Raw genomic sequence first — 25859 nt, forward strand, 5'->3', positions numbered from 1 at the left:
TCCCCGGCATGACTTTTAGAGGCAATATGTGATTCTTTTTTCCTTATGGGACTGAAGAGATGGCTCAGCAGCTAAAAATACTTGTTGCTCATGCAGAAGACCTGGGCTTGGTTCCCTGCACCCTTGTGGCAACTCTAAACCATTGATAACTCCATTTCTATGGGATCTGATGCCTTCTTCTGACCTCAGGCAGATGCATGGTACGCATGCACACATTCAGGCAAAATATTCATATAAATACAGCAAATAATTGGGTTTTGTTTTGGTTTTGGTTTTTTGAGACAGGGTTTCTGTGTGTAGCCTTGACTATCCTAGGCTCACTTTGTACACCAGGTTATCCTTGAACTCACAGAGAACCGCCTGCCTCTGCCTCCCTGAGTGCTGGGATTACATGTGTCCACCACTGTGCCAGGCTTGGGAAATTTCCCAAGTGTGATTTTTTTTTTATTTAGGGTCCCTATGTTATAAAGTGCAACACATTTTCTTCTTACAAAATCTTAGCATTTAGGATCCTTTAGTAGTAAGAATGGTGAAATTGGGGTTGAGAACTAAAGTTAGAGACAAATGAATACGTGTTCTAATAGTTTGTCATAGATGGTCTATGCTATTTTAAATGTTACATGTACTTGTGGTAAAGCCAGAAAAAAAAAAAACTCAAACAAAAATGAGTTGGAGAGAAACCTGTCACTGCCCATGATGTTTATATGTAGAAATCGTTAGCTTTAATTAGTTCTGTTGGCCTGAGGCAAGATATAGGGAATAATAAGGATTGATCCTAGTACAAAAAGATATGAGTATTTTAAAAAGTAAATGAACTATGTATTCTTCAGAACTAAGTCCTGATAAAGAGTTAAGTTGATAGCAAACCCATTTTAAATTGACTAATAATGTGTGGCCTAAAGAAGATAAACAGAAAAATATCAGCACAACAAAATGTTCAGAAAAGTGTTTCCTGAGGCTGGAAAAATGACTCAGAGATTAAAAGCACTTGCTGTTCTTTCAGAGGACCGGGGTTCAGTGTTATACCTACATGGCAGCTAGCTCCTGTCTTCCACCAGGTCTGCATGTGGTAAACAGCTATACATGTACTCAAGACAACCATACACATTAAAAAATACATCTTTTTTTTTTAGAATGCCTTTCCTTGCTGAAGAGTTACTTAATAACAAAACAGATATTGGAAAATCTTAGAAACTTAATTCTCACATTTTTCCTCTGATCTAAAAATAAAATCATTGAAAGTAAGAATATTACCTTGTCACCTCTAAGTCCTTGTCACCTCTAAGTCCCTTTTGTCCTTCCTCCCACTTTTCCACCAGACTCCCAGTATTTGGCAGTGAGTCTCAGCATCTGTTTCAAACCACTGCTGGGTGGAGCTTCTCAGATAACAAGGGTGCTAGGCTCCTGTCTGCAAGTGTAGCAGAGTATCCTTACTAGTGTCGAGGGTGGCTCTCTCCCGTGGGGTGGCTCTCTGCCGTGGGGCGGGTCTTGGGTTGGGCCTGGCACTAGTTGGACAGTCCTTCAGTCTCTGCTGTGTCTGTTCTATCTTTATGCCTGCATGTCTTGTAGGCAGGTTGAGTTTTGGATTAAAATTTTTGTGGGTGGGTTGGCGTTTTCCTCTGTCTACTAGGAGTCTTGTCTAGTTAGATGGTATCTTCTTTAGTCTCCATGGCCCCTGCTATTAGGAGGTGACAAGAGCTCCACAAGAAGACCAACACAGCCAACTAACCAGGGCCCAGAAGGGCCTATGGAGCCTGAAGCACCAACCAAGGACCATGCATGGACTGGACCTAGGTCCCCTACACAGATGTAGCCGGTGGGCAGCTCAGGTTTCACATGCATCCTCTAGTGAGGGGAGCAGGGCCTGTCTCTGGCATGGACTCTGTTGCCAGCTTTTTTCTTACTTCCCCTTGGTGGGACTGCCTTGCCAGGCCACAGAGGAAGAGGATGAATTCGGTCCTGATGCAGTTTAATGAGCTGGGGTGGGTGGGAGGGAGGTTTCCCTTTCCTGAGAAATAGGGGGAGGGAGATGGGAAAGGAGGGTGGGACTCAGAAGAGGAAAAGGAGGGCATAGAGAAGCATTTTACTAATGTGAATATTGCATGTGTTCAATTTCGTTAGACATGACCAGGATGTAAAGTAAATTAATTTAAAAAAAAAAAAAAGAAACTTTAAAAAAGTGATCTTAGTTCCTAGACCTTTCCTTGAATTCTTTTTTAATGATTTTTCCTTTTTATTTATTTTTTTTACCATTTTATATTAAATATTTTTCACTCGCTTGAATTCTGAATGGCATGTTTTTCCATGTTGTAACTTTCTATAATATGTTTTAACTCTGTTTTTAATTTGCTTAAAGTCCTTCAACTTTGACTGAAAGTTTATAAACACCAGGAATCCTTATTTTAGTAACTGTCCTTTTGATGTCGCTGGGAGCCTACTAGCTCATTCTCTTTAGCATTTAGTCTTCTAGAAGTCTCTACATTCATAACTTCCCTTATCTTCATTTTTGCTTGGCTCCTTGGAAACTGATGTCTCTCTAGCCGGATAGGTTATTTTTCCCTCAAAGTCAGTGTATCCTCAAAACTACCGACTTAGTGTCCCTTTTTAAGTATTTCTTCCAGATGACGGCTTTGCAGGTTTTGGCTCTTCCACCTTTCATGAACAATACTCTTCTTTTGTCTTCTGTGGAATTTACCTCTGTTCTGTTTTTCAAGTCTCTGAGTCCCTCAGTCACTCCTCTTCTTCCTACCCTTGCACAGTCACTGAGCTGTCTTCCTAAATGTTTGTGTTTGCCCCTCCCTGCACTAGAAGCTGGCCTGTTTCAGCTATCCTCCTGTCTTCTGTCCCTTCCTGTTCAAGAGTGTGTGGACTCATCTTTTTAGCCTAGAGCATCTTTTTACCCTAAGCATTTGGCCTGTGAATACATCTAGCCCCAGAACCTGGCAGTCAAGGGATGCCATCAGTCCTGGTGGTGATTAGTTCCTCAACCCGCACTCCTTGAGTAAATGCTTTGCCCTCTGGGGACTTCATCTCCTCTTCTGTAAAAGCAGACACAAAGCTTTTATAAGTTGAGAACTTAGCTGTGACACTGTGTAATGAGGCCACTACTCATCTTTAAACTGTGCCATGCTCTCTCACATTGTATCATAACAATACTCTCTTCCATGATTCAAGACACATGCTCATAAAAGCTTTCTTGATCTCTTATTTTCAACTCTCCTCGCAGTAAAATCTCCTAGAGTCTTGTGTCTCTTTCCTCTGGCAGCTCCAGGTGTTTCAGTCACTTGCTACATGCTCTACAGAATGACTCTTTGGTCACCCCCCCCCCTTTTTTTTTTACTGCAGAGCTGCAACTACCAGCAGCCAAGTGGAGTCTACACTCCTAGAGAAACGTGTTCTTCTGCAGTACTTGTTAGAAATAAACATTTGCTTTGAATAGTCCCAGAGGAAAGTCTCGTCCTGTGGAGACAAACCATAACATTTTCTGCCTCCTTCAGCCCTTGTGTAGGAGCGTGAGCTCAGGCACCAGTGCAGCCCACTCATTCTCTTAGGACCTGGTACCCAAGAGGTGCACTGGGGATACTAGCTAAACTAGGGTGTTACTGTCGTTGAAACTAGCTGAGTCAAGAAACATTTGATGGCCAATAGATACCCTCAAGGGAGAACAGGGCAAGTTAGGTCATGTCTGTCAGAATAACAAAGTATTAGCTGATATAAAAATATGCAGTGCTTATAAGATATGTTGCAATAAAAACATTGTAACTTCTAACTCTTATATAACTTTGTTCATAAATTAATGATGAGTGAATATAATGACACTTCTGATTAAAATATGAAGACTTGAAATGTAGTTTTATGGGAGTGTGGTATATGTGTGTTTTATATGTATGCTCATGCTCCTGTGAATTATATATACATGTATGTACACATATGTGTGTGGACCAGAGATCAAAGTCAAACACTTCTCTCTATTGCTCTCGCTTTTTTTTTTTTTTTTTTTTTTGCCTTATTTTTTGAGACAGGGCTTCTTACTCATCGGCTCAGCGAGGGCAGTTGGCTGGTGACTTATGGGAACTACCAATCCCAGTCCTGGAGTACAGATGCTGCACACCTCCTGAACGACCTCCCCAGCCTAGTTCTGTCCTTGCTGTCCTCCTTATCTACCTACCTGTCTATCTATCTGTCTATCATATATCTATTTATCTAATGAAAGAACATAGATGAGGTCTGGGAAAGATGTAGCCAATATAATAGAAGATACTGAAAATTATCATCTGAGAATGGCCAAAATAAATAGTTGGAAAATATGAGCACTGTTGGGAGCTGTGGACTAGCAACTCGGGAGTCTGCAACCAGGAGATTTTATCTCATTTTATAGCTTCGGGTGAGCTGGGAAATGTAGTATGACTACAGTTCAAAAAGTAGTAAGGAAAGGAAGAAGGAGGAGAGAGCCATGAGAATGTGTAAAGTTTTTTATATAAATTTTAATTTTATTAATTTATTCAGGTTACAATTCAGTTATTATTCCATCACTTGTAGCCTCCCGTTCCTCCCTCCCTCCCCTTTTCACCCTATTCCCCTCCTCCCGCTCCTCCCCCACTATGTGGTCATAAGCTATCAAGTCTCATCTTGTTAGCCTGCTTGGAGAATGTGTAATAGTTAATATGACCCACAAGTTCTTTTTTTTTTTTTTCATTAAATAACTCTTTAAACATGGTAGAGAGAGGACATATTTTTCTAATAATTTAAGGAAGTATTTATAAATTAAAATTTTAAGAGATTAATATAGAGACAGGCTTCATTTTAAATAATTGTAAATGTTTGAATAGCCAAGCAGTATTCCTAATTCCTTTAATGTTTTAGCCTTAACAAAGATCTCTTTTTAAAGAGAGTATCCATCGTCACCCAGAAACATCTGATGGTGTGTCTCAGATAAAAGTAGTCTTTGATGGAGTGTGTCTTCAGAGATAAAATACTGGCACCAGATCCTCAAATCTTCTGATACAACCAGCCTGTGCAGTCTGTGTTCTTGTGGTCTCAGGGATTAGATCTGGGGTAACATCTGAATAGCTCATTTCATAAGAAGAAGCATTTGAAGCTGTCGTTTTGATCTAGTGTGCCCAGGCTTTATCCTGGGAATTCAGTCTATGTCGCTGTATCTAACACCCATGCTTGGTCCTGCCTCAAGATACAGGACCTGCTTGGTCTCTGCTAATGCCTACATCAGTGTTACTGTGCGTGGCTTGGCGTCATCATTTGAGGTTCAGCTCAATTACCTACTCTTTGGAGAACTCTCCCCAAATGACCCTAACATTTCACCTAAACTTTCTAGTTCATCGTTGTCTCTTTTATCTGTAGTTTTCATCGTCATGCGCTACTATTTGATTCCACCATTTCTGATTATTTTGCCCCATGGAATCATAAATAGAAGGTTAAGAAAAGCAAGGGCATACTCTGCTATACTCCTTATCCTGAGAGCAAAGCCAGCCACACAGCAGCTACAAAAATATATATTAAAGGGGTGATCAGTCCAATAGTATTAAGTCTTAAACTTTAAGCTTCTGTCCTAACTAACATCAAAGAATAACTATGAGAAATTCTGGTTTTTTTTTTTTTATGCTTCAGAGATTTTTTTCAATACTTGACTTTATCAGGCTTTCTTGACATCAGAGTGGATTTCTGTTTTAGGCTCTGCCGGCATTCTTATACCCCCAGCAAATTATACCATCATTCACACCCCCATATTATGCTTAAACATTGCTCAATAAACAATTACTACTGTGCTTACTTAGATGGCCATTTGAGCCAAAGTGAAGTAAATCCTATTAAGTAGTAAGTGAAACAACAATGGAATTCTTTAAATAAGGGAACTTTCAGATATTTTGTTCTTATATTTTATGTGCAAGGTATAACACTTTAAAAAGTGAAATGCCTTCCCAGTGACTGCCAAGACGGCATTTAGGAATGAATTACACGGACTGCAGTCCTGGCTCGGTGGGTGAGATGCTCGCTGTGCAAGCACAAGGACCCGAGATGGATGCTGGGCACAGCCGGTCACACCAGCCGTCCTAGAGCTTGACAGGCAGAGACAGGATGATCCCAGAAGCTTGCCCAGCCAGCCAGACTGAATGAGTGAGGCCATGGTTGGTAAGAGACCATGCCTGCAAAAACGAGAGAGAGCACAACAGAGGAAGACGTGCATCACCTGACTGACGTTGACCCCTGGCCTTGCTACACGGATACATGGGCATGTATACCCTCACATACGAATAAACCACACGTGCATCTACATACAAAAGAGTCAGAGTCCTAAAAGATTATCTCTTTGCACTTGACATATAGAAACAAAATTGTGCAATGACTAGATGTGCCTTTTGAGGTAATAATGCTTGGAAGTTTAGCCAATCTCACTTCCATTTTCTTCCATTGTGTATCTTTTCCTGCTGTGCTTTCTACACTCCACTGTGCTGTGCTGCTGGACCGTCTGTAAAATATGCCACTCGTTAAGTCTTTTGTAAAGTCCTCTCACTTCCCAGATTTCCACATGATAAAATGTTTATGTGTGAAAACATTTTATTTATAGTGCTGTTGCACATCCCTGCTCGTAACGAGTCATGATTTTGAGGGTAGGCCACTTAGCTGTATTCTTTCAAACCTATCAACTAATATATTTCATTTAATGTACTCATAAACCTTTATATGCTATGTATGTCTTTTCGACAATATTTCCAAACACTTTGTGGGAAAGACTTATTGCTTTCCTCCGATTATACTAGATTTGGCTTTTAATTTTATTTTGTGATGCATCTTAACTGTAATTCTGTTGTAAAAATCAATCATTTTCATTGATAATTTTATATGCCTTACTTTAAAAATATGTAAAGCTATTTTCTAAAGCTGAAGCTTAGAAAATACAAATAAAGTAATGTTTAGAACTTTGGAAGCCCTGTCTGGAACTGAGCAGCCTCCAGTCAATCACCTCACAGCTTACCAGTCCAGCAGGAAGAGCTAGAAAGCCCTAGTCTTCAATTCATGGACTGAACAAAGGTTCAATGCCTCCGCTTATGCAAAGAACATGTACTGTTACAGCTCTCTGTTTCTCATGCCTCTTCCAGTTTATTTTTACCTTATACTTGTCATTGCTGATTCTTTTTGTGTTTATTCTGGGAAAACCAGAGTAGAGGAAAAAATGGGCATTTAAAAATATGGCGGAAAATGTTAAAGCTACTTTTAATACAGTGGTATCTATATACATATGTATTTCCTATATTCTCATATGCATGAATAATTTGCAATATATTATGGTTTCTACTAAAATTATTCTGTGCAAATAATTTTGTTTGGCCTTATATTCATTTTATTTCTTATTATGGACCTAATTGGTTCATCAGCTCATGAATCCAGGCTTCCCAAACTGTCTATAGCTGCTCCAGTTTTCGTTTCCTGTTGCTGTGATTTAAAAACAGCCGCAGCAACAACAAAAGCATCTTAGAGGAGAAAGGCTTCCTTGTAGCTCACAATCCTGCGTTACAGTCCCTCGGAGTTAAGCAGTCAAGGTGGAGGACCACAGCAGTTGGTCAAGAGTCAAGAACAGACAGCGTGAGGTCCTGTGTGTACTCAGAGCGGGCTCCCCTTTTCTCACAGCCCAGGGCCTGAGGCAGACAAAGCCACCACTCTTAGTGTCTTTCCACAGAAGTTATTGTAACCAAACCTGTCTGCCACAGACATGCGCAGACCAACCTACCCCAGAAAACCCTAACTGACACTGCCTTCCAGGCTTTGACTTTGCTTGTGTCCCCTATAGCTGGGTCATTCAATATGTGTGCCAGCAAAAAGAAGCTACAGCTATCTACTTCCCATCTCCCATCAGAATATATTCATATTAATAAATATTTATTTACATACACACTTTCAAAAGTGTTCTTGTTATTGGTGAGCTATTTAAGTTAGACATTAATAGATTTGTTCCTTTATATTTCTTTATTTCCATTAAGTCATTTTTACATTGTTATTTATTTTGTTATTACAAATTTTATTTATTATTTAGTTAATATAACTACAGCTAAGTCTATACTCATTGCTGAGATTAACCTTAGCTTAAACCCTGAAAGTGGAATTTATAGGCTAAATAGTATTCTTTTAAAAAAAAATTTATTGCATGTTGCCAAATTTCTCTTCAGAAATATAACACCAAGCCAGGTGCAGTGCATATATACCTGTAATCCCAGCACTCGGAAGGTAGAGGCAGGAGGAGTGCCCACAGGTTCAAGGACAGCTTGCTCTAAATACTAAGTGCCAGGTCAAGCCAGTGCTATATAGTCAAGACATTGTCTCAAAACTGAGGAAACAAACAGAAAAAACACCACACAAACAAGCAAACTACTAGAAAACAAATAAAAGTTACACAGACTCATGCGCAGCAGTGTTGAAATTTACCACATGTCAGACCCTTAACAACTTGTCCTCTGATGTAATTTCGACTTTGACAAGTCCATTTTCCTAACCACAGTGACAGTGCCAAAAAGCTACCTTTTGTGACCATTTCCCTCCTACAAGGGAGCTCATAAAATAAGAGTTCCCAACCGGAGCATTTGTTTGCTTTAGTTTCAGATGACGTCTAGTGAGGAAAGGCCAGGCATCCTAACCTCAGCCTCCTCCTCCTCCTCCAGACGTGCTTATGGGCTGCAACTGCTCATACCCTCAGCCCTGTGGACAGCACAGGGAGGGAAGCAGAAAACTGTCAATTCCCTCCCACTGCAGATGTCCAAAGTTATGTTAGAGTGAGTGTGCCCATCTATATAGCCATAGCGATATCACAATACTTACCTTCTCATCGACAAATTGCTTTAATAGTTTCCGCTATCATTTTTCTCAATTTTGATTATGATCTCTGTATCCAACTAGGAAAAATAAGGTGAAAAATCATTTGATGCAGTAGGAAACGTTGTGTATGTCTGACTCGCTTTCCGTGCAGTGGATTAGGTGGTTCTCCAGAAGGCGTGCATAGTCCTGTGTAACTGAAAGTGGTGTTACTGTGGCTGTGGGGCGTATGCTTCTATTTCAAAGCCTTCCCCTCAACAAGACTTCCACCTTCCTGACATTACTCTTTTTCTGATGGAAGCATGTCCCGAAACTCACATGTCTTTACCCCGAATCCATGAGCTGTCTGGAAAGAAGGGTGTTTTGTAGGTACAGATATTCCACTCCAGAATGTGTCCTAGAACTTTATTGAGTGATGACAGTGCTGGGGACAACTATGAGGAGAAAAATAGAATTTCTTTTAGTTCTTGTTCTGACACTAACATCGGGCCCAGAGCCTTTCTTGTGTTTTCTAACTCTTTAAATAAGGAAAATGGAAACGGTTCTGCCAAGGTTATATGGTTAGTCACGAAAGCCAAACATCAACCCCTGGTGTCCTGATCAGCACTGTGTACTTTCCAACAGTATGGTAGTGCTGGAAGAAAACTAGTCAGACATTTTGGTCCCCTGGTACTCTTAAGCTCACTGGTCTAAATGTCATTTCTATTGTGGATGATAACACATTTCAGAGGGCTTTACCCGCCCCCCCCCCCCGCCCGATATTCCCTAGTATTATAATTTCCATTTCTCAGCTTTTTCCCTTACAAATTATCTAAGATAAATATTCTTGTTTTGTAAATGATAACTCTAGGGCTCAGAGTAGGGCAAAGTATTCTTTATGGTGTGTCCAAGAGGTAGCAGGACAGCCGGGATTCAATTTGTCTCCCACACAGTTTTACTCTTTTTTAAAAATGTATTTATTAATGAATTACAAAAATCAAACATATTTTAAAATTGTTAGTGTGGGGCATTATAAAATGTAAACACTGATTTTTCTCTCTGCCTCATTTCTCATTGAACTCAATATGAGGAATAAAATAGTACAATATAGTTTTAAATTTTCACACTGCCCTTTTTTCCTTTTAAATACTTGGAGAAAATGTGCAGATATTTTTGACTTTTGACTTTTTATTCCTTTTTATTTTTATTCTCATGTGCTGAACATCCCCATTATTGGGACCCAAGTGAAGCATAAACTATGGTCTCTAACACCGAGTCATAATGACAGTGTCTAAGTCAACGCCCCCATCAATCCCTGCAATGCAGGCTGCTTCTTTCTCACCGCCCAGGTTTGTCCAGGGCTGCTGGAGAGCCTGTTTGCAGATGCTGCACCCCTAGTCTACCTCCTACTGCTCCCCAGGAACCGGGGAAGTCAGGAGTTGTGTCTTCAGTCACCCCCCTGTGGTATTAGTCTTACAGCGAGTCTTCTGTCTGCTCCCATGTTTCCGTGTGCTTTCTGACTTGGTCTAAAAATATGAGGGAAGTCTTTACTCTTGAAAGCTTAAACCAACAATTACAAAGTTAAGTAAAGTGAAACAATTTTATAAAGCTTAAAGCTAATAAAAGTATCTAGCCCCGTAGTTATTAAATAAGCCTTCTTAAAGCACATGTAGCCCTGCCACAAGGCCCACTCTTAAGTAAGCCCCCGCGTTTTCATTTTGTTTTTCTCTGTGACCATTCGAACCAGTGCCTCAAGAGTAGAAATAAAATTATGAGTCTGATGTGTGTGTGTGTGTGTGTGTGTGTGTGTGTGTGTGTGCGCGCGCGCGTGCGCGCGCGCGCGCTTTTGAGACAAGGTGTCTCTGCATACCAATCCTGGCTGTCCTAGAACTAGCTTCGTAGACCAGGCCTGCCTCTGCCTCCCAAGTGCTGAGATTAAAGGTGTGGACCACCACAGCCCGCCAGTCTGACTTTTTGCGTAGTTGCCTTATGTGTTACAGTAGTCTGGATAGTAAATAGAACATATTAGAGATTATGCTTTTTGAAAAATTAAAATCCAAAAAATACATTCCAAAGATGATAAAATTTGATTGGTGTATTCCTGATATTTTATCTAAAATGCCTCTTCTGTCTTTTCCTTTTCCACTTTTCGTCTTCATTTCTAATGACCCACCGGCTGACAGTGTCTTTACATCCAAAATGCAAAGCAGACAGATGGGCGTGTCAGGGAAGAGCATGACCAAAAGCACCAGCATCAGTGGAGACATGTGCTCCCTGGAGAAGACTGATGGCAGCCAGTCGGACACTGCAGTGGGCGCCCTGGGTACCACTGGCAAGAAGCGACGCTCTAGCATTGGGGCCAAAATGGTAGCTATTGTTGGTCTCTCACGGAAAAGTCGCAGCGCTTCTCAACTCAGCCAAACCGGTAGGAATTTTTATGTTACTCTTGACTTCGTACTTAAGTTGTCATTACAATACACATTTTTTTTCGTGTCATCTTATCACAGTAATATATGGATGGTGACATCGTCCAGGAGTAAAAGAAAGTTTTAGATTAGCCCATCCTTTTGAAAAGTAACAACGATTTCTTTTGCAGCGATCAAGCAGCCTGTTTCAAAGCGAACTTTGGCTACTGTTGAAAGTGTGTGTCTTTGCTCCTCAGGGGAGAAGCTCTGCCTGCCCGCCCGCTGGCTGCTGACGCCTGTGAGGCTGCTTTCATCCAGGGCTTTTGCTTTCCCCTAGGGTCCATACCATGGAGCTCGCTGGTCACATTAATTTTCATTCCCAGCTATTTGCAATGGAGATGACACCTCTGATTTTGTGTTTATTGCTGACAACCTAGCTTTCTTTTCAGTTTGCAAGCAACACTTTAAGTTCTGTCAGTTAAAACTTCAAGCACCAATATTCTTCAGCCGCTGGGGCTGCTGGGACAGAAGGTTTTCTTCCGCTGGACGGTGAAGATGTTCAAGGCTTTGCTACTTTAAAATTCGGTTTCTAATTACATCTGCAAAAATAAACTATATACAACACTCCGACTCTGAAAGCCGCTGTTAGCAATTAAGAAATTCGTGAGTCAAAGCAAGGTCTTTTTTTTTTTCTTCAAATAGATGCTGCTAATTAAGTATTAAAACCCTGGTATTTTGAAAATAATAGCAAATCTACTTAAACAAAAGTGTGTAATATGGTGTTCTTTTATAGTAAAATTATACGCAACTGTATTAAATCTAATTAATGTTTGGATGCTAGGGTTTTTTTTTTTTGAAATCAGAGTATATATCTACAATGCAAAATAATTTAAGGTTGTATTAATTTTTGGACCCGGCTAATCTTGGTTTTGCAAACCATACTTTGATTATGAAATCTTAGGTCTTGTGTAATAATATCATATTCAAATAGTTATTTGACAATATTCTCTTAATTCTGCTTACCACTTACTGTATCGATGTAGGTTTTGTTATTGTAAACTTTTGTTTGGTGTTTTAAAATGCTATTTCTAATTTTTATATAGAAGCATAATTTTAATTCACAAATGCGCACATTCTCCTTAAATTATTTTAAAAATAGCTAACACATATAATTAAATTTTGTGTCGTTATAACTGATATTGGGATTTTGATTGAGAGATGTTTTTGTACTTCCTTGCAATTAAAACTTTATTACAATTCCTTACTAAAAACTTGCAAATGCCTGTAAATGTGAAATTTCTCTAAAGTAGTCGGTGTTTTAAAAAGCATGAGAAACACACAGAAAAAATTAGTGATGAAGAGCAGAACTCTGGCTGTTGAGCTGCACTGGGACAGAAGCAAGGCAGTCCAGCTGCCAGCTGCTGCAGGAAACCCTGACCACAGTCTGCTGCACATTCCAAACAGCCTTGAGAGAAGGCCCTAAAGAATGAAGAATGAAGCTGTTATCTCAGCTGAAACATCAAACAGTGCATACACTTTTAAGCATCACGTGCAATTAACATGTGAAATTTTATTTTTATATGTATCAGTAAAAAAAAAACATTCATTTTTAACTTCAAAGTGAAAAATAAGACTAAAACTTAGATAATATCTGGAACTAAGCTATATAATTAGAATTCATGACATTTTTGGTAAATAGTGAACACTGATTGTGTATCAGATGCACCAAGCACAGAGACAAGCAAAGGTCATTTATTATCTCAAGATGCTTAAACATAGTCAGAGACAACTATTTAACATGTTGCTCTCAGAGCCTCTGTCAGTGCTGGACCACTTGCACACTGGCCACTGGTAGACACGAGGACGTAAGGAGGTGGGTCCTAGGTGACCCCGATTGCTTATGTGCACCCCTAGGTGGATCGCCACGCACCTAGCCCAGACTGTATGCAGAAGAGGAGAGTAGGGGAGGTGAAAAGGGAGAGGCTGGGAGTCAGAACAGCTTGAATTTATATGTGTGGAAATCCTCAGCACAGATAGCAGAGCATATCCGACTAAACACACCTGAGTCTTGACACAAATGACAAAGTTTAGACTGTGCTTAAAACTGACATTGTTTAAGAAGAACATAAAAATAAAAGAGCAGTGACCTGAGACCGTGCTCATTGGAAGATGGAGTCTTAAGCTGGGTTTAGGAAGGAGGTTGCAGAGAGGGTCGTGAAAAGAGGACAAAAACTCCTGTGACAGTGTCACCGGAGCTCAGGGTGCATGGTTAAGATGTGAACGGTTGGCTTTTCTCCATGACCAGTGTCACCTTTTACAGTTTTTATAAGACTGCCTCATATATGTTTCTGACACAGCATTTCTGTTTCAAAATTATAGATTTTTCTGAGCCCGTACAGAAATTCTGGCTTGCTTAGAAATGTGTAGTCATAGATTTTTTTAACTATGACACACTCCCACTGCCTGCCCCCCTCTGTGTGTGTGTGTGTGTGTGTGTGTGTGTGTTTGTGTGTGTGTGTGTGTGTGTGTGTGACTTCTTTCTATTTCTAATAATGAGTTGAGTCCAGTTGGTGCTGCCCATGTATTAATGGACGTGGGACTATCCCCTGGCCCATGGTAACCCGCCAGTGGCCACACTCTCCAAAGGAAATCACTCTTTGCTCTAAGCTAGGTGTGCGCTTATTTATGTCAAATATTTCCTCATTGCTGTCTCATCCTATAATGTCTTACTGTTACTGCTAATACAAAGAACAAATCTCTTAAAAGTTGACTGGACAGTGGTGGCTCATACCTACACTCAGGAGGCAGAGGTAGGTGCACTCTGTGAGTTCAAGGCCAACCTGGTCTGCAGAGTGAGTTCCAGGATAGCCAGGCTACACTGAGATACCCTGTCTTGGAAAAAAACCCAAACAAACAAAACTCTTAAGTTATTTTTAAGGAAATGTCCATATATCTGCAAACACAAATTGTCTTATATTATACCTTCCTACACATGCAGGTTATAAGGTATTCATTTGCTATGGCGCTCTTGTGTTATTTTGTTTTCCTGTCACAAATTGAGATCCCTTGTTTGATCCAAGATCTCGTCTATATTTTACATCCATAACTTTATAACATCAGAAAAGGACATGCTGCCGACTACTGTAACGTATTTCAGAGTCCACGAGGGAGTCCACCAGTGCCTTTGCAGGGCCATGCTGGCTACTGCTGTCATTGTTAATAGTAAAAGTTGATGGACCAGGTGAAAGCGTCTGAATAGAATGCTGTAGCTTTTAAGTTACTATTTATATCATATTCTTTCTTGGCAGCAATGCAAAAAGAAATAAAATTTTAGCTTTCACAGTTTACATTTTTTTTTTTGTACTAGAGAACACGTTCTGTTACTAAGATTTAGACTTTTCTGAACATAACATTATGGCCAGTATTTACTAGCTATTAAAACATGACTAACAATAGCAGTAATTTATTGTTTAATTTTCACGACTTGAGGTTTCTGTATCATCACAGCATTTCACACATCAAAAGCTTCATGGGAGACAGGTGAGACTCCAGAGTTAGTCCTCTCAGGGTGACTCCTGACCTCCTGCAATGCGCCGCCTTTGTAAATACTTCTTTCCATATTGCTAGTGGGAAAACTTTCTTTCAAAATATGAATTTCTCTGGGTAAGACTTTTAACATAGGCTGTACTTAATTAATTACTTGGTTAGAAATTTAAGGTATATATAGCCAAAGGGAGATGTTCATGGGAATCATCAGTAGTCTCGTAGTAACTGTAAGTAAGCAGACCATAAAGAGAATACTTCCAAGCTAAGAAACTCATAGAAAGAGAAGAAGTCTTTTAATTTTATTGAAGCCAAATGCTTTAAGGTTTTATGAATATTTGGGTGTCAACAGAAACGCAGTTCTGAAGTCAAGGGCATTTGAAATAAAATTCCCATACATTTTAGTGGGCACAGGGAGCTGCTTTGTGCCTTTTATTCTTTTGAGTCCTGCTTTAATTAACTACTATAAAGACCTCCAAAAAGACAGCTGCAATTATCTGTTGTAAAATTAATAAAATTGCAAACAGATAGCATAACCGAGCAGTAACGAGGACAGACTGTGTGGCCGACTTCTGCAATGTGTGGAAAAGGACTGTTGGCTCATTCTCCCCGGAGGTCTTGAGTTCTGTTTTGCATTGCGAACTTCATTAAGACAAGCAACACTAACACAGAATCTGTCCTCTCTGACGCTTTTCTAAGTGAACACAACCTGGTAACTTTTTATTTCAAGATAAATGTTTTTTTTTTCTTATTAAAACTGTTATTACCTTGTAAAGTTTTAAAATGACTCACTGAATAATCTTATTCTGAGCTAACTTGGGTTTTTAATTGAAACTGTTGCCTTTGATGACTGTTTATTGAGGTTTACCACTTAACACTTTGATATGTGCTCACTCAGGTCCTCTTCGTTTGATATGTATGTTGCAGTGAGGCAGACATTCTTTAACCAATGAAGTGTCATCAGGCCCGATTGCAAAGCTTGCTGTGACGTAAGAGTCGGCCACAGATGACCCTAACTTTGTCTGCCCCGCCTTTCTTTCATCAAAGCCACGTGACTTGGATTTCAGTTCCATCATAGGATCTGCACAGCATGCATGAGGCAACCGGCTGTAGTTTGATCTAGATATGTGTTCTGGATTAAAAGTTTGGGAAAGTAGAACCTATCGTGCTTTTCTCTAGTATTCGAGTTGGGACTAATTTAATGATGTAACTGGGGCTTTTAACCCTAAGAGGAAGTGGCTTTGTGTTGCCTGGTATGTGTAATTCTTTTCTTTTTACTGGCACCTTTATCATTGCTTAGAAAAATCAAGAGTAGTAAATGCTCTTAACGAAGTATGAGCCCAGATGGGGAAACATTGATGAGGGAACTCACAGTGAAATAACACTGTGCTAGCTGATGCCATAAACCTTCACGGAAAGGTGAATAGCACCAGTGCCCCCAGGAGACTATGGCTACAGATAAGATACTGAGCAGTTTTTTACTCCATCACCTTTCAGCCAAACCTTCCTTTCCAAGGGAAATATGTTGTTGAAAGTAGAGGGACAAGGGGCACAGCCCTGCCTCGTCTCCCTTCTGTCTGATAATGAAGCGCCTTTTTTTCTGCTCTTTCCTGTTTTCTGTTCGCTTGTGGTTTTCTATTATTCCAGCCATGGTTTCTTCCCTGGGATGAGAACTGCTCTGTAACAGGGAGAGGGGTGCCAGCGCTGCGCCTCCCTAGGATGACAACTGCTCTGTAGCAGGGAGAGGGGTGCCAACGCTCTGCCTCCCTGGGATCCACCAGGTCAGACCCGCAGAGTAGTTGTTGCTCCTAAGTTCACCACTGCTCAGCCAGAGGTGGCAGACTGGTCTGAGGGTGTGCAGGTGCCCTGCGTACCCACCCAGCAGTTCCCTACTGAGGACTAGAGCGCCCAGCCAGCCACTGAGGACTGGTCAGCAGCTCTCACAGTGCAGACCACCGAGGGGGTTGGAGCCACCACTGAGTGGTCCTGAGCTGCTCTGCAGACACCTGAACAAAGGGAGAAAGGTGGAAGGAAAACAAAGTTTCTAGAACCTGTAAAAATAAATAAATAAATAAATAACAAATAAGCTAGTTTATTATTTAACAAAGTATTCAACTAGAACAGTTTATTCTTAAATTTAGTATCTATATTCTATGTAGCAGCCACTTGAAGAGGAAGAAGGTTGTGCTGGTTTGAATGAAGATGGCCCCCATAGGCTCATGTACGTGACTGTCTGGTCTCCAGTTGGTGGAACTGCTTGGGAAGGATTAAGGAGGTGTGGCCTGTGGGAGGTGTGGCCTTGTGGGAGGAGGTGTGTTACCTCAAAGTTTCAAAAGACCAAAGCATTGCCAGTTACCTCTCTCTGCTTTGTCCTTGTGGACCCCCACGTAGTCTCTCAGCTACTGCCCCAGCGCCAGGCCTCCCACTCAGTCATGGACGCTCCCTTCTGGAACCATGAATGCTTTCTTTTAAAAGTTGCCTTGGTCATGGTGTTTTGTCACAGAAATTGAAAAATAGCTGCGATACACATTAGGGTTGTAAGTGTATATATCTTCTGTGTAATAGCTAATTTTTCAGAGCTAAACTAACATTATTGTCATTCTAGCTCATAAGGTAAAACCCAGTTTCTAGCTTTTACATTCCAATCAAGAGTAAATGCCACCTGAAAATTTTTATAAGAAATTCTTAAAAGGAAACTAAATGCTTAAACACAGTCATGTGTGCAAACCTAAGGACTGTTTGTTGGATTCCTAGAGTTGCCTGTTATTTTCAGATAATAATGTAAAAAAAGTACAAGTGCAGTTTTTTTATACACGGCTGTAGATAGAAAATGCAAGTAGCTGTATTCACTGTGTACCCTGACGATAGGGAAATGTGCTTCTCCACTGAAGAAAGTAATACAAGCTTTGAAAAATGTAGTTATCTAATTGAGATGCAGATGAGAAAGTGTGTTGTCAATTATAATAACAAATTGTGCTTATATTATAGTTGATTAACGCATAGATGTAATCTATATTCATATATCTGCTGGCTGTCTAGACCTCATTTATTTCTTTTTACTACAGAAAGCTGGCTCAGGGTCCGTCTCTAGATCAGATATTTGCTAATTATGTAACTGAACAGCTGAAGACAAATGATGTTCCAAAATAATGTCTTTAAAATACATTTCTCTTCGGACTTGTTTCCAGCTTGAAGAAAGATAAGGAACCTTAACAATGTTGTCTACAGTATGGAAGCAGGCTTAAAATCAGAAAGGGCTAGAGTCGGGGTCAGAAAGATTGTATAAGCTTTCATTGCTACTATAACTGATTGACAGTACAAAACAAAACAAAAATTAGATATTACATTTATTTTCTACTATTCCATAATTGGTTACTGAAACTTTAATTGAGGAAAAAATTAGCATTTTTAAAGTTTTCCAAATCTAAATCTTCATTATGTAAGCCATAATGCTGATAAGAAAGCAAAATTATGCTTTTATCTATATTTTACTATCTGTGGATTTTTTTAGTTTTAGCAAAAAGTCTGTGATTTATTGCTTTTTTTTTTAAGGTCATTGCGGTATTTAATAAATTAATATGACATTGGGCCTTTTAACCAACCTAAGATCTATTTCTGGCTATCAGTATTTTCAAAGGCATGAGAAGGAAAAATGTCAATGTGTTAAGAAAGTGACAGGAGCAAGGGCGGAGCTAGTCAGAAGCGAGCTGGGGCATGAGGCGAGGGCAACACAGCCCTTTAACGAGAGCACCCTCCTTTACTTGGGGCGACAGGCAGCGTGGGGCGTGGTGAACACAGGAAGGCTGTCAGCTAGGGCAAGGTTCTCCTGGTGTTCCTCTAAGAAACATCGGGTCTTTGGAGGACACCAGATGTTAAACAAAAAAGGGGGGAGTTTCATGGCTAAATAACAAGGCATGAGGGGGTGGTAGGTCAGAGAACAAGTTATTATTTCCAAATTCACATTAAGCAAAGAACTCTTTAGTGAAGGATGTCTTGGACCCGGTATCCCTTAGACTATTTGTGGAAGCACCTGAGCCTCCTCGGGTTAGCCTCACCTAAAGGGTTCACCATCTGCAGCGTTGCCGTAGGCTGGCAATAAAGCCTTCGACATACAGACTTGTGGAGTCAAGTAGGATAGGATCCAAAGCAATCCTCAGTTGTGAATTACAGCATGCTCCTTTAAGAAAAGACAAGGTGAAAGAAAGTAGGCAGAAAGCCTTAATGATGACTCGTGTGTACAGCATTTTAAGATGTTATTTTTCATCATAGGGCATAAGAGAATTAGATCTCACAGTTAGGAGTTCCATGACCAACGACTTAAGTAGGCTCTTAAGGAAGACCTTCAATCTTGGCTGTCAGCCACTTCTGCTGTGGTTCTATATCATGTGCCCTAAGCATAATCAAGCTTGACTCCTGAGTCCATTAAAGGTTCTTTCATTAAAGTAAGCTAAAGGTGGAAGCTGGGGCAGAGGGTGGGCAATGTAGTTCACAGAAACATTTTTAATTTAGTTTTATTTAAGAAAATGTTATTATGATATTAAAATAATAGGGAAAAATGACAAATCCGAGATTCTCCTATGTAAATAAGTCTTTTCTTTAAAAAAATATTTTAATTATGTTTATGTACATGCAAATGACAGTGAATGTACTCAGAGGTCAAAAAAGGCTGTAAGATCCCCTGCACCTGTAGTTACAGAAGGCTGTGAGCCTCCTAACACGGATGCTGGGAACCAAACTTGGTCCTCTGCAGGAGCAGTGCATGCTGGTACTCACTGAGCCATCTCTTCAGTGCCAAGCTTCCATTGTTTTCTTTGTAACAGCAACTCACTAAAAAAATGAACCAAGTTAAGGTTGAAAAACAATGATCTTATGTTCTAATCTTTAGGCAATGTTTGTCTAATATAATCCTGCATTTCTACATTTGGACTCATTTTTCTAGAGGAATATTTATTTGTTTGCATGTCACTTTAGTTCTCTTCAAAAGCTAATGACATCTTTTCATGCCACATAAAAGACCTACCTCAAGGCAAACACTGGTGTAATAAATTAGGATGACAAACTAATCTTTTCTTGAGTCGGAGGTTAACTCACAGACTTTCTCTTTCATGTTTGGGTACTTTTTCCTCTCCTGCAAACACTCTTCATATTTTTCTATTTCGGGAATGTTGTACTTGAACAAAGCTTATTATAGAAAGTTTAAGTTCCATACTCCACAATTAAGATTTAGGGGTTTTTCAAAACCATTTATATGAATGTGTTTGTTTGCTTCTTTGTTTGTTTTTGCCAGTGGGGAAATGCTTTTATTAGGAGCGAGGGCTTATGTACATGCAGCAGGCACACAGAAGGGAAGACCCTCCACAGAGCAGGGGAGACTCAGGAAGGCGAAGCTTGTGTGCTTTTACATACAAACAAATCCTATTTTGTACATATTATGCATAATATTTAACAATAATTATATTCTTTTAAAACTTCATTTACTTTACATCCTTATAGCCGCTTCCCCTCCCCGCCCTCCTCCTACAGCCTCCCTCCTACCTTCCTTTACCCCATTCCGCTCTCCATTTCTCCTCAGAGAAGGGCAGGCCTCCCACGGATAACAACCAACTTTGGCATATCAACTTCCTGTAGGACTAGGTGCATCTCCTTTTGAGGCCAGACAAGGCCGCCCAGTTAAGAGGAAACCCAAAGGTAGACAGCGGAGTCAGAGACAGCTCCTGTTTTAGTTGCTAATGGACCCACATGAAGGCTACGCTGCACATCTGTTACGTATGTGTGGGGCGCCTAGGTCCGTTCCATGCATGCTCTTTGGTTGGTGGTTCAGTCTTCGTTAGACCCTTATGGACCCAAGTTACTTGATTTTGTAGGTTTTCTTTTGTTGTTCTTGATCCGTCTGGCTCCTTCAATCCTTCCTTTGCCCTCTCCCACAGGATTCTGCAAGCTCTGCCTAATGTTTGGTAGTGGATCTCTGCATCTGTTTCCATCAGCTCCTGGGTGAAGCCTCTCAGGACAGTTATGCTAGGCTCCTGTCTACAAGTATAGCAGGATATAATTAATACAGTGTCAGGGGTGGACTCTCTCATGTTGGGCCAGTCATTAGTTGGCCATTCCCTCACTTTCTACTCCGTCTTTATCCCTGCATAGCTTGTAGGCAGGACAAATTACAGGTTTAAGGTTTCATGGGTGGGTTGCTGTCCTCATCCCTCCATTGGAGGTCTTTCCTGTTTATAGGAAGTGGCTGCTTCAGGTTCCATATTCCTTATTGCTAGGAGCCTTAGCTAGTGTCACCCTTGTAGTCTCCTGGGAGTTTCCCTTGTCCCAGAGACACACCACCACCACCATCAGTCCCAGTTCTGTCTCCTAGTTCCCTCTCCCTCCATCCTTCCCTTATTTGATCCCTCCTGTTCCCCTTCCCAACCCTTCTCCTACCCAGTTTCCTCCCTCTATTCACCCCCAATGTCTATTTTATTTGCCCTTCTCGGTGAGATTCAAATGTACCCCCTCCCCTTGGGTCCTCCTTGTTACTTAGCTTCTTTGGGCCTGTGAAATGTAACATGGCTATCCTGTATTAACTTTATGGTCAATATCCACTTATAATTGAGTACACACCATGGGTGTCTTTCTGGGTCTAGGTTACCTCACTCAGGGTATTTTATAGTTTCCATCCATTTGCCTGCAAATTTCATGATAGCCATGTTTTTAATGGCTGAGTAGTATTCCATTGTATAAATGTACCACAGTTTCTTTATTTGTCCTTTAGTTAAGGGACATTTAGATTGTGTCTAGCTTCTGTCTATTATGCATAAGGCTGCTGTGAACATAGTTGAGCAAATGTCCCTGTTGTGTGCTGGAGCATCCATCTCCAGGATTTCCTCAGTTTGCATCTTCTTTATTGCTTCTATTTCCATCTTTAGGTCTTGAACAGTTTTATTAATTTCCTTCACCTGTTTGATTGTATTTTCCTGCATTTCTTTAAGGGATTTTTTCATTTCCTCTCTAAAGGCCTCTATCATCCTCTTAAGATTGGATTTAAGGTCATCTTTTGCTTTGGTTGTGTTAGGATATCAGGGCTTGGGTGTGTTAGGATATCAGGGGCTTGGGGTGTGTTGGGATATCGGGGGCTTGGGCTGTGTTAGGATATCAGGGGCTTGGGGTGTGTTGGGATATCAGGGCTTGGGGTGTGTTGGGATATCGGGGGCTTGGGGTGTGTTGGGATATCGGGGGCTTGGGCTGTGTTAGGATATTAGGGGCTTGGGCTGTGTTGGGATATTGGGGGCTTGGGGTGTGTTGGGATATCAGGGGCTTGGGCTGTGTTGGGATATCAGGGGCTTGGGGTGTGTTAGGATATTAGGGGCTTGCTACAGGAGGATAGCCAGGCTCTGGTGGTGTCATATTTCCCTGGCTATTGTGGATTGCGTTCTCATGCTAGACTTTAGCTATCTGTTTGTCCCTGGTGCTGGCAGGCATCTAGAAATGCAGGCAGAGCCATGGGCTGGACAATGAAGCTTAGGGAGAGGGCACAGCTCAGCTGTTCTGGGCCTACCTAGGGGGACCAGGCAGGCAGGAGATTGGGGGGAGGGGTCTAACCTGGATGTTTCTGGTGCCAACAGACCTCCAGGAATGCAGGCAGAGTTGTATTCTTATCATAAACATCTGGCTCTAAAAGTTCTGTTATGTAATGCACTGTAATTTTAAGAACATAGTAATTCTTTTAAATTTATTAATTTCTTTTAGAAACAATGTTGAGATATAATTCTCACACCATATAATTCATTAAAATTTATACCACCCAACAGTTTTTAATATATTCAAATCATATGCAACCATCACCACACTTTCAGAGTCTTGTGATCACATCAAAAAGCACCTCCATGCCCCGGAGCTGCCAGTCATCATCCATCACTCATCCCTCCTGCTCCACCCGTCGGCACCTGCCAGCCCGGTCAGCATAGCCTTATGTTTCTCTGTCTGAGCTCCAAACAGATGCTAGTCTGCACTAACTTTCTTCATTTAGAAAAATTGTTCTTAAGATTCACCCTGTTATCATAGGTGTCCGTGTTTTGTAGGAGCTGCCTCTTTTAGTTCTCTGTGCGTGTTTTAATGAGCATTTGGGCTATTTCCATCTTTTGACTGTTATGAATAGTGCTGATGTAAACTTCTGTGTGCAAATGTCTGTGGCCTATGTATGTTTTCATTCTCTTGGCTATGCAGACATGACAGGGGTTGCAGGATAATGTGGTAACTCTATAGTCAGTCACTTGGGGGAAGCTGATGAAATTTATGAACCATTTTTTAGAGTATGAGAGAATATACATTTACCTTCTGAAGCCAAGACCATAATTTTTGCCTTATAACTTTGTGTAAAATTGAATAAACTTCATAGTCTATATTTGATAATTTCGTTAATTTCAAATATTATCATTAAATAACTTTAGAGTGACACAATAAATATAACTAAGACACATAGATCTTTTAAAGCTGGGCTAGGGTTGAAAACTGTGAAAGCAATAAGGACATGGGAAAATTTTCCCGTTCTGCCTAATGGCAATGCCAGATGATATGTATTGGCAAAGGAGGAGCTATTAACTCCAAAACCAGAAACCGAGCGTGTGCAGCCAGATATCACTGTTGTCGCTATTATCATCACTATAGCTGTCAGTCATAACCACCCTGACTAACAGAGTGTAACGTGATAGCATGCAGTCAGTGTTTTCACTCATACCCACTCTAACTAAGAGAAAGGTAATAATGTGTTTTTTTTTGTTGTTGTTGTTGTTTTTTGTTTTGTAAAATCAAAGATTTAAGGTACTGTGTAAACTAGTTCAATTCTTAAAGTTTCTCAGTTCTCAGGGCTCAGCTTCATGTATTTAATTTGACGTGCTTGCCACTTGGCTACATTGAAAGCTACTCAGGAAGACAGTACTCATTTAAGCTCGTTCATGATATCTAAAGATAATGTTTTCATTGGCTGACATAAAAAGATATTTTATGCATGATTGATTTTACATATTTTCTGGAGTAAAAACTTTGACTGATCGTAGATCTAAGTCTCTGTGATTTTTCTTTTATCATCAAGGTTTAGGACTCGCTCCAAGTAGATCAAAGAACTTTAGATGCTTATCAGCAGTTGCTATCAAGTGGGTTTTTTTTTTTTTTTTTTTTTTTTTTTTTTTTTAGAAATTTTTATTTTAGATAATACTGAAAGGTAGAGTAAAGGGTGTCCTTAAGCAATACAATTAATATGATATACTCCTATGAATTCTTAGTAAATCAAGTATTGGGGCTAGAAATAGTAAAAAAAAAAAAAAATAAGGCAATTAAGACTCATTTGTTCTCTTTGAAAGCTTTGTATTTGGGTAATTTTTCAATGTGTATGTACATGTGTGTCATAGTAAGAAGTCAGGCTTCTTAAAAGTTTCTCTTTACCATAAGTTATATTTTTGTTGATCATACAAAAGAAAATATAGAAAAATCATGGTTTATGTAATGTTTTGTTTGTTTTACTGATGATGCATGGGGCGTTCCAATATTACTTGCTAATATGTGTTCTGACTAGGGCGTTATAAAATATTTTCAGTATTAACCCTGGGTTGTGGAATGCATAATTGCTTTGACTATATTTTTTTGTGCATGTGAATAGATGAAAATGTGTTGAGATTTGAAGTTACATATTCATTTCACACCAGACCTAATTTCAAGTCTATAACCCCAAAAGAGTAAAGCATGGAATCTTATTTAAGCCATTAATTAATTGCATTTCATAGTAAGCAAGAATGATTCATTAAAATGCTATTTTTTTTTTTTTCATTTCTGGTAACGATGGGCTGGCTGGTCATAAAATTTTAACAACTTCAGATCACTGTAACCCTTCAAAACCATCAAAGAATAAAGAGCCAGTCACCATGCCCAAGTAATACATGGGTGTTTTTTACCCAAAAAGACAGAAGACGTGCTAGGTTGTCTTGACTGATGCCTACAGCAAAATTCACACAGAAGGCATTAATGCACATTGTAAACGTTATACATTAGGCTGTGAATATATTCACAGAAATGAAGAAGAATCATTGCTAAAATTCTAAGAAGACAATGAGCTTCTAAAGCAGTGGTTCTCAGCCTCAGCAGTGGGTCATAACGCCTCTCGGGGTTGAATGACCCTTTCACAAGGGTCATCTAAGGTAATCAAAAACAGAGGTATTTACATTGTGATTTATAATAGTAGCAGAATTATAGCTATGAGATAGCAATGGAGATAACTTTATGCTTGGGGGTCCCCACAACATGAGGAACTGAATTAAAGGGCTGCAGCGTTAGGAAGGGTGAGAGCCACTGCTCTGGAAGCACAGTAGAAATCCGTTGTTCTCTCTCGTACTAAATGCTCCCTGGGTTGTAATATTTCTAGCGCTCTTTACTGACAGGTGTCTGACATCTGCACTCCAAAGTAGGGTCAGCACACAGAGTAAGCTGTTAAAGATTAATAATGGCCTTTGTCTCTGCAAGGTTGATAACTGTATTCCCCTGACCACAGACCCTGTGATCACAGACCCTAGTCACATCCACTTATGCTTTAAGATCTCATAAACTCTCAGATTGCTGACTTGCTGTCTAGAAAGATTGTCCTCACACAAAGCTGGATTATTCTGCATAACCACATTAGAGAGCATTTGATATTTCAACCCCATGACTTTTCACCTCCTGCAGGAGGAAGTCAGAATTCCAAAGGCTGGCCTCTTAGTCTAACAATCTTCTCGATGCTCAGAGGGTGGAGAAGGGTATTCAAAGGAAATACATCCTTAAGGAAAAGAAAGAAAAGATGAGGAAAAGAAACAATGGCAGACTAAGAAGTGTAGCAGGTCCAGAGAACCGTGTCACGTGTCAGGTTATGTGACCTTAGCAGACATTCTCATAAGTCTAATTCTTGCCATTTCCTTCATAGGCCTCATGAGCCAAAATCTTTTCAAACATATAAACATGGAAAATAGATGTCCTTGTAAATTAAATTCCACAAAAATTCAGTGTAAGCACTTAAGGTGTTTTTTTTTTTTTTCAATTTTGTGTTAGTTCCTCTTAAATGAAAATCTCACTCTGTTACTTATAATACAAACAGTGTGATGCCAA

At 40.1% G+C, this 25859-nt stretch overlaps 1 protein-coding gene across 17 annotated transcripts in view; it reads left to right on the forward strand.

The window, feature by feature from the left end:
- Rims2 (regulating synaptic membrane exocytosis 2) overlaps positions 1-25859 on the forward strand; it is a 455960-nt gene that overhangs the window by 382129 nt on the left and 47972 nt on the right. For 3 of the 17 annotated variants that reach the window (XM_051159504.1, XM_051159506.1, XM_051159505.1), the window contains one exon: positions 10983-11224. The exons of the other annotated variants lie outside the window; for them this stretch is intronic. In XM_051159504.1, the coding sequence (XP_051015461.1) occupies positions 10983-11224 (242 nt within the window). The remainder of the gene's footprint in view (positions 1-10982; positions 11225-25859) is intronic. 17 annotated transcript variants of the gene reach the window in all.

Source organism: Acomys russatus, chromosome 17, assembly GCF_903995435.1.
Source record: "Acomys russatus chromosome 17, mAcoRus1.1, whole genome shotgun sequence".
NCBI classification, from domain to species: Eukaryota; Metazoa; Chordata; class Mammalia; order Rodentia; family Muridae; genus Acomys; species Acomys russatus.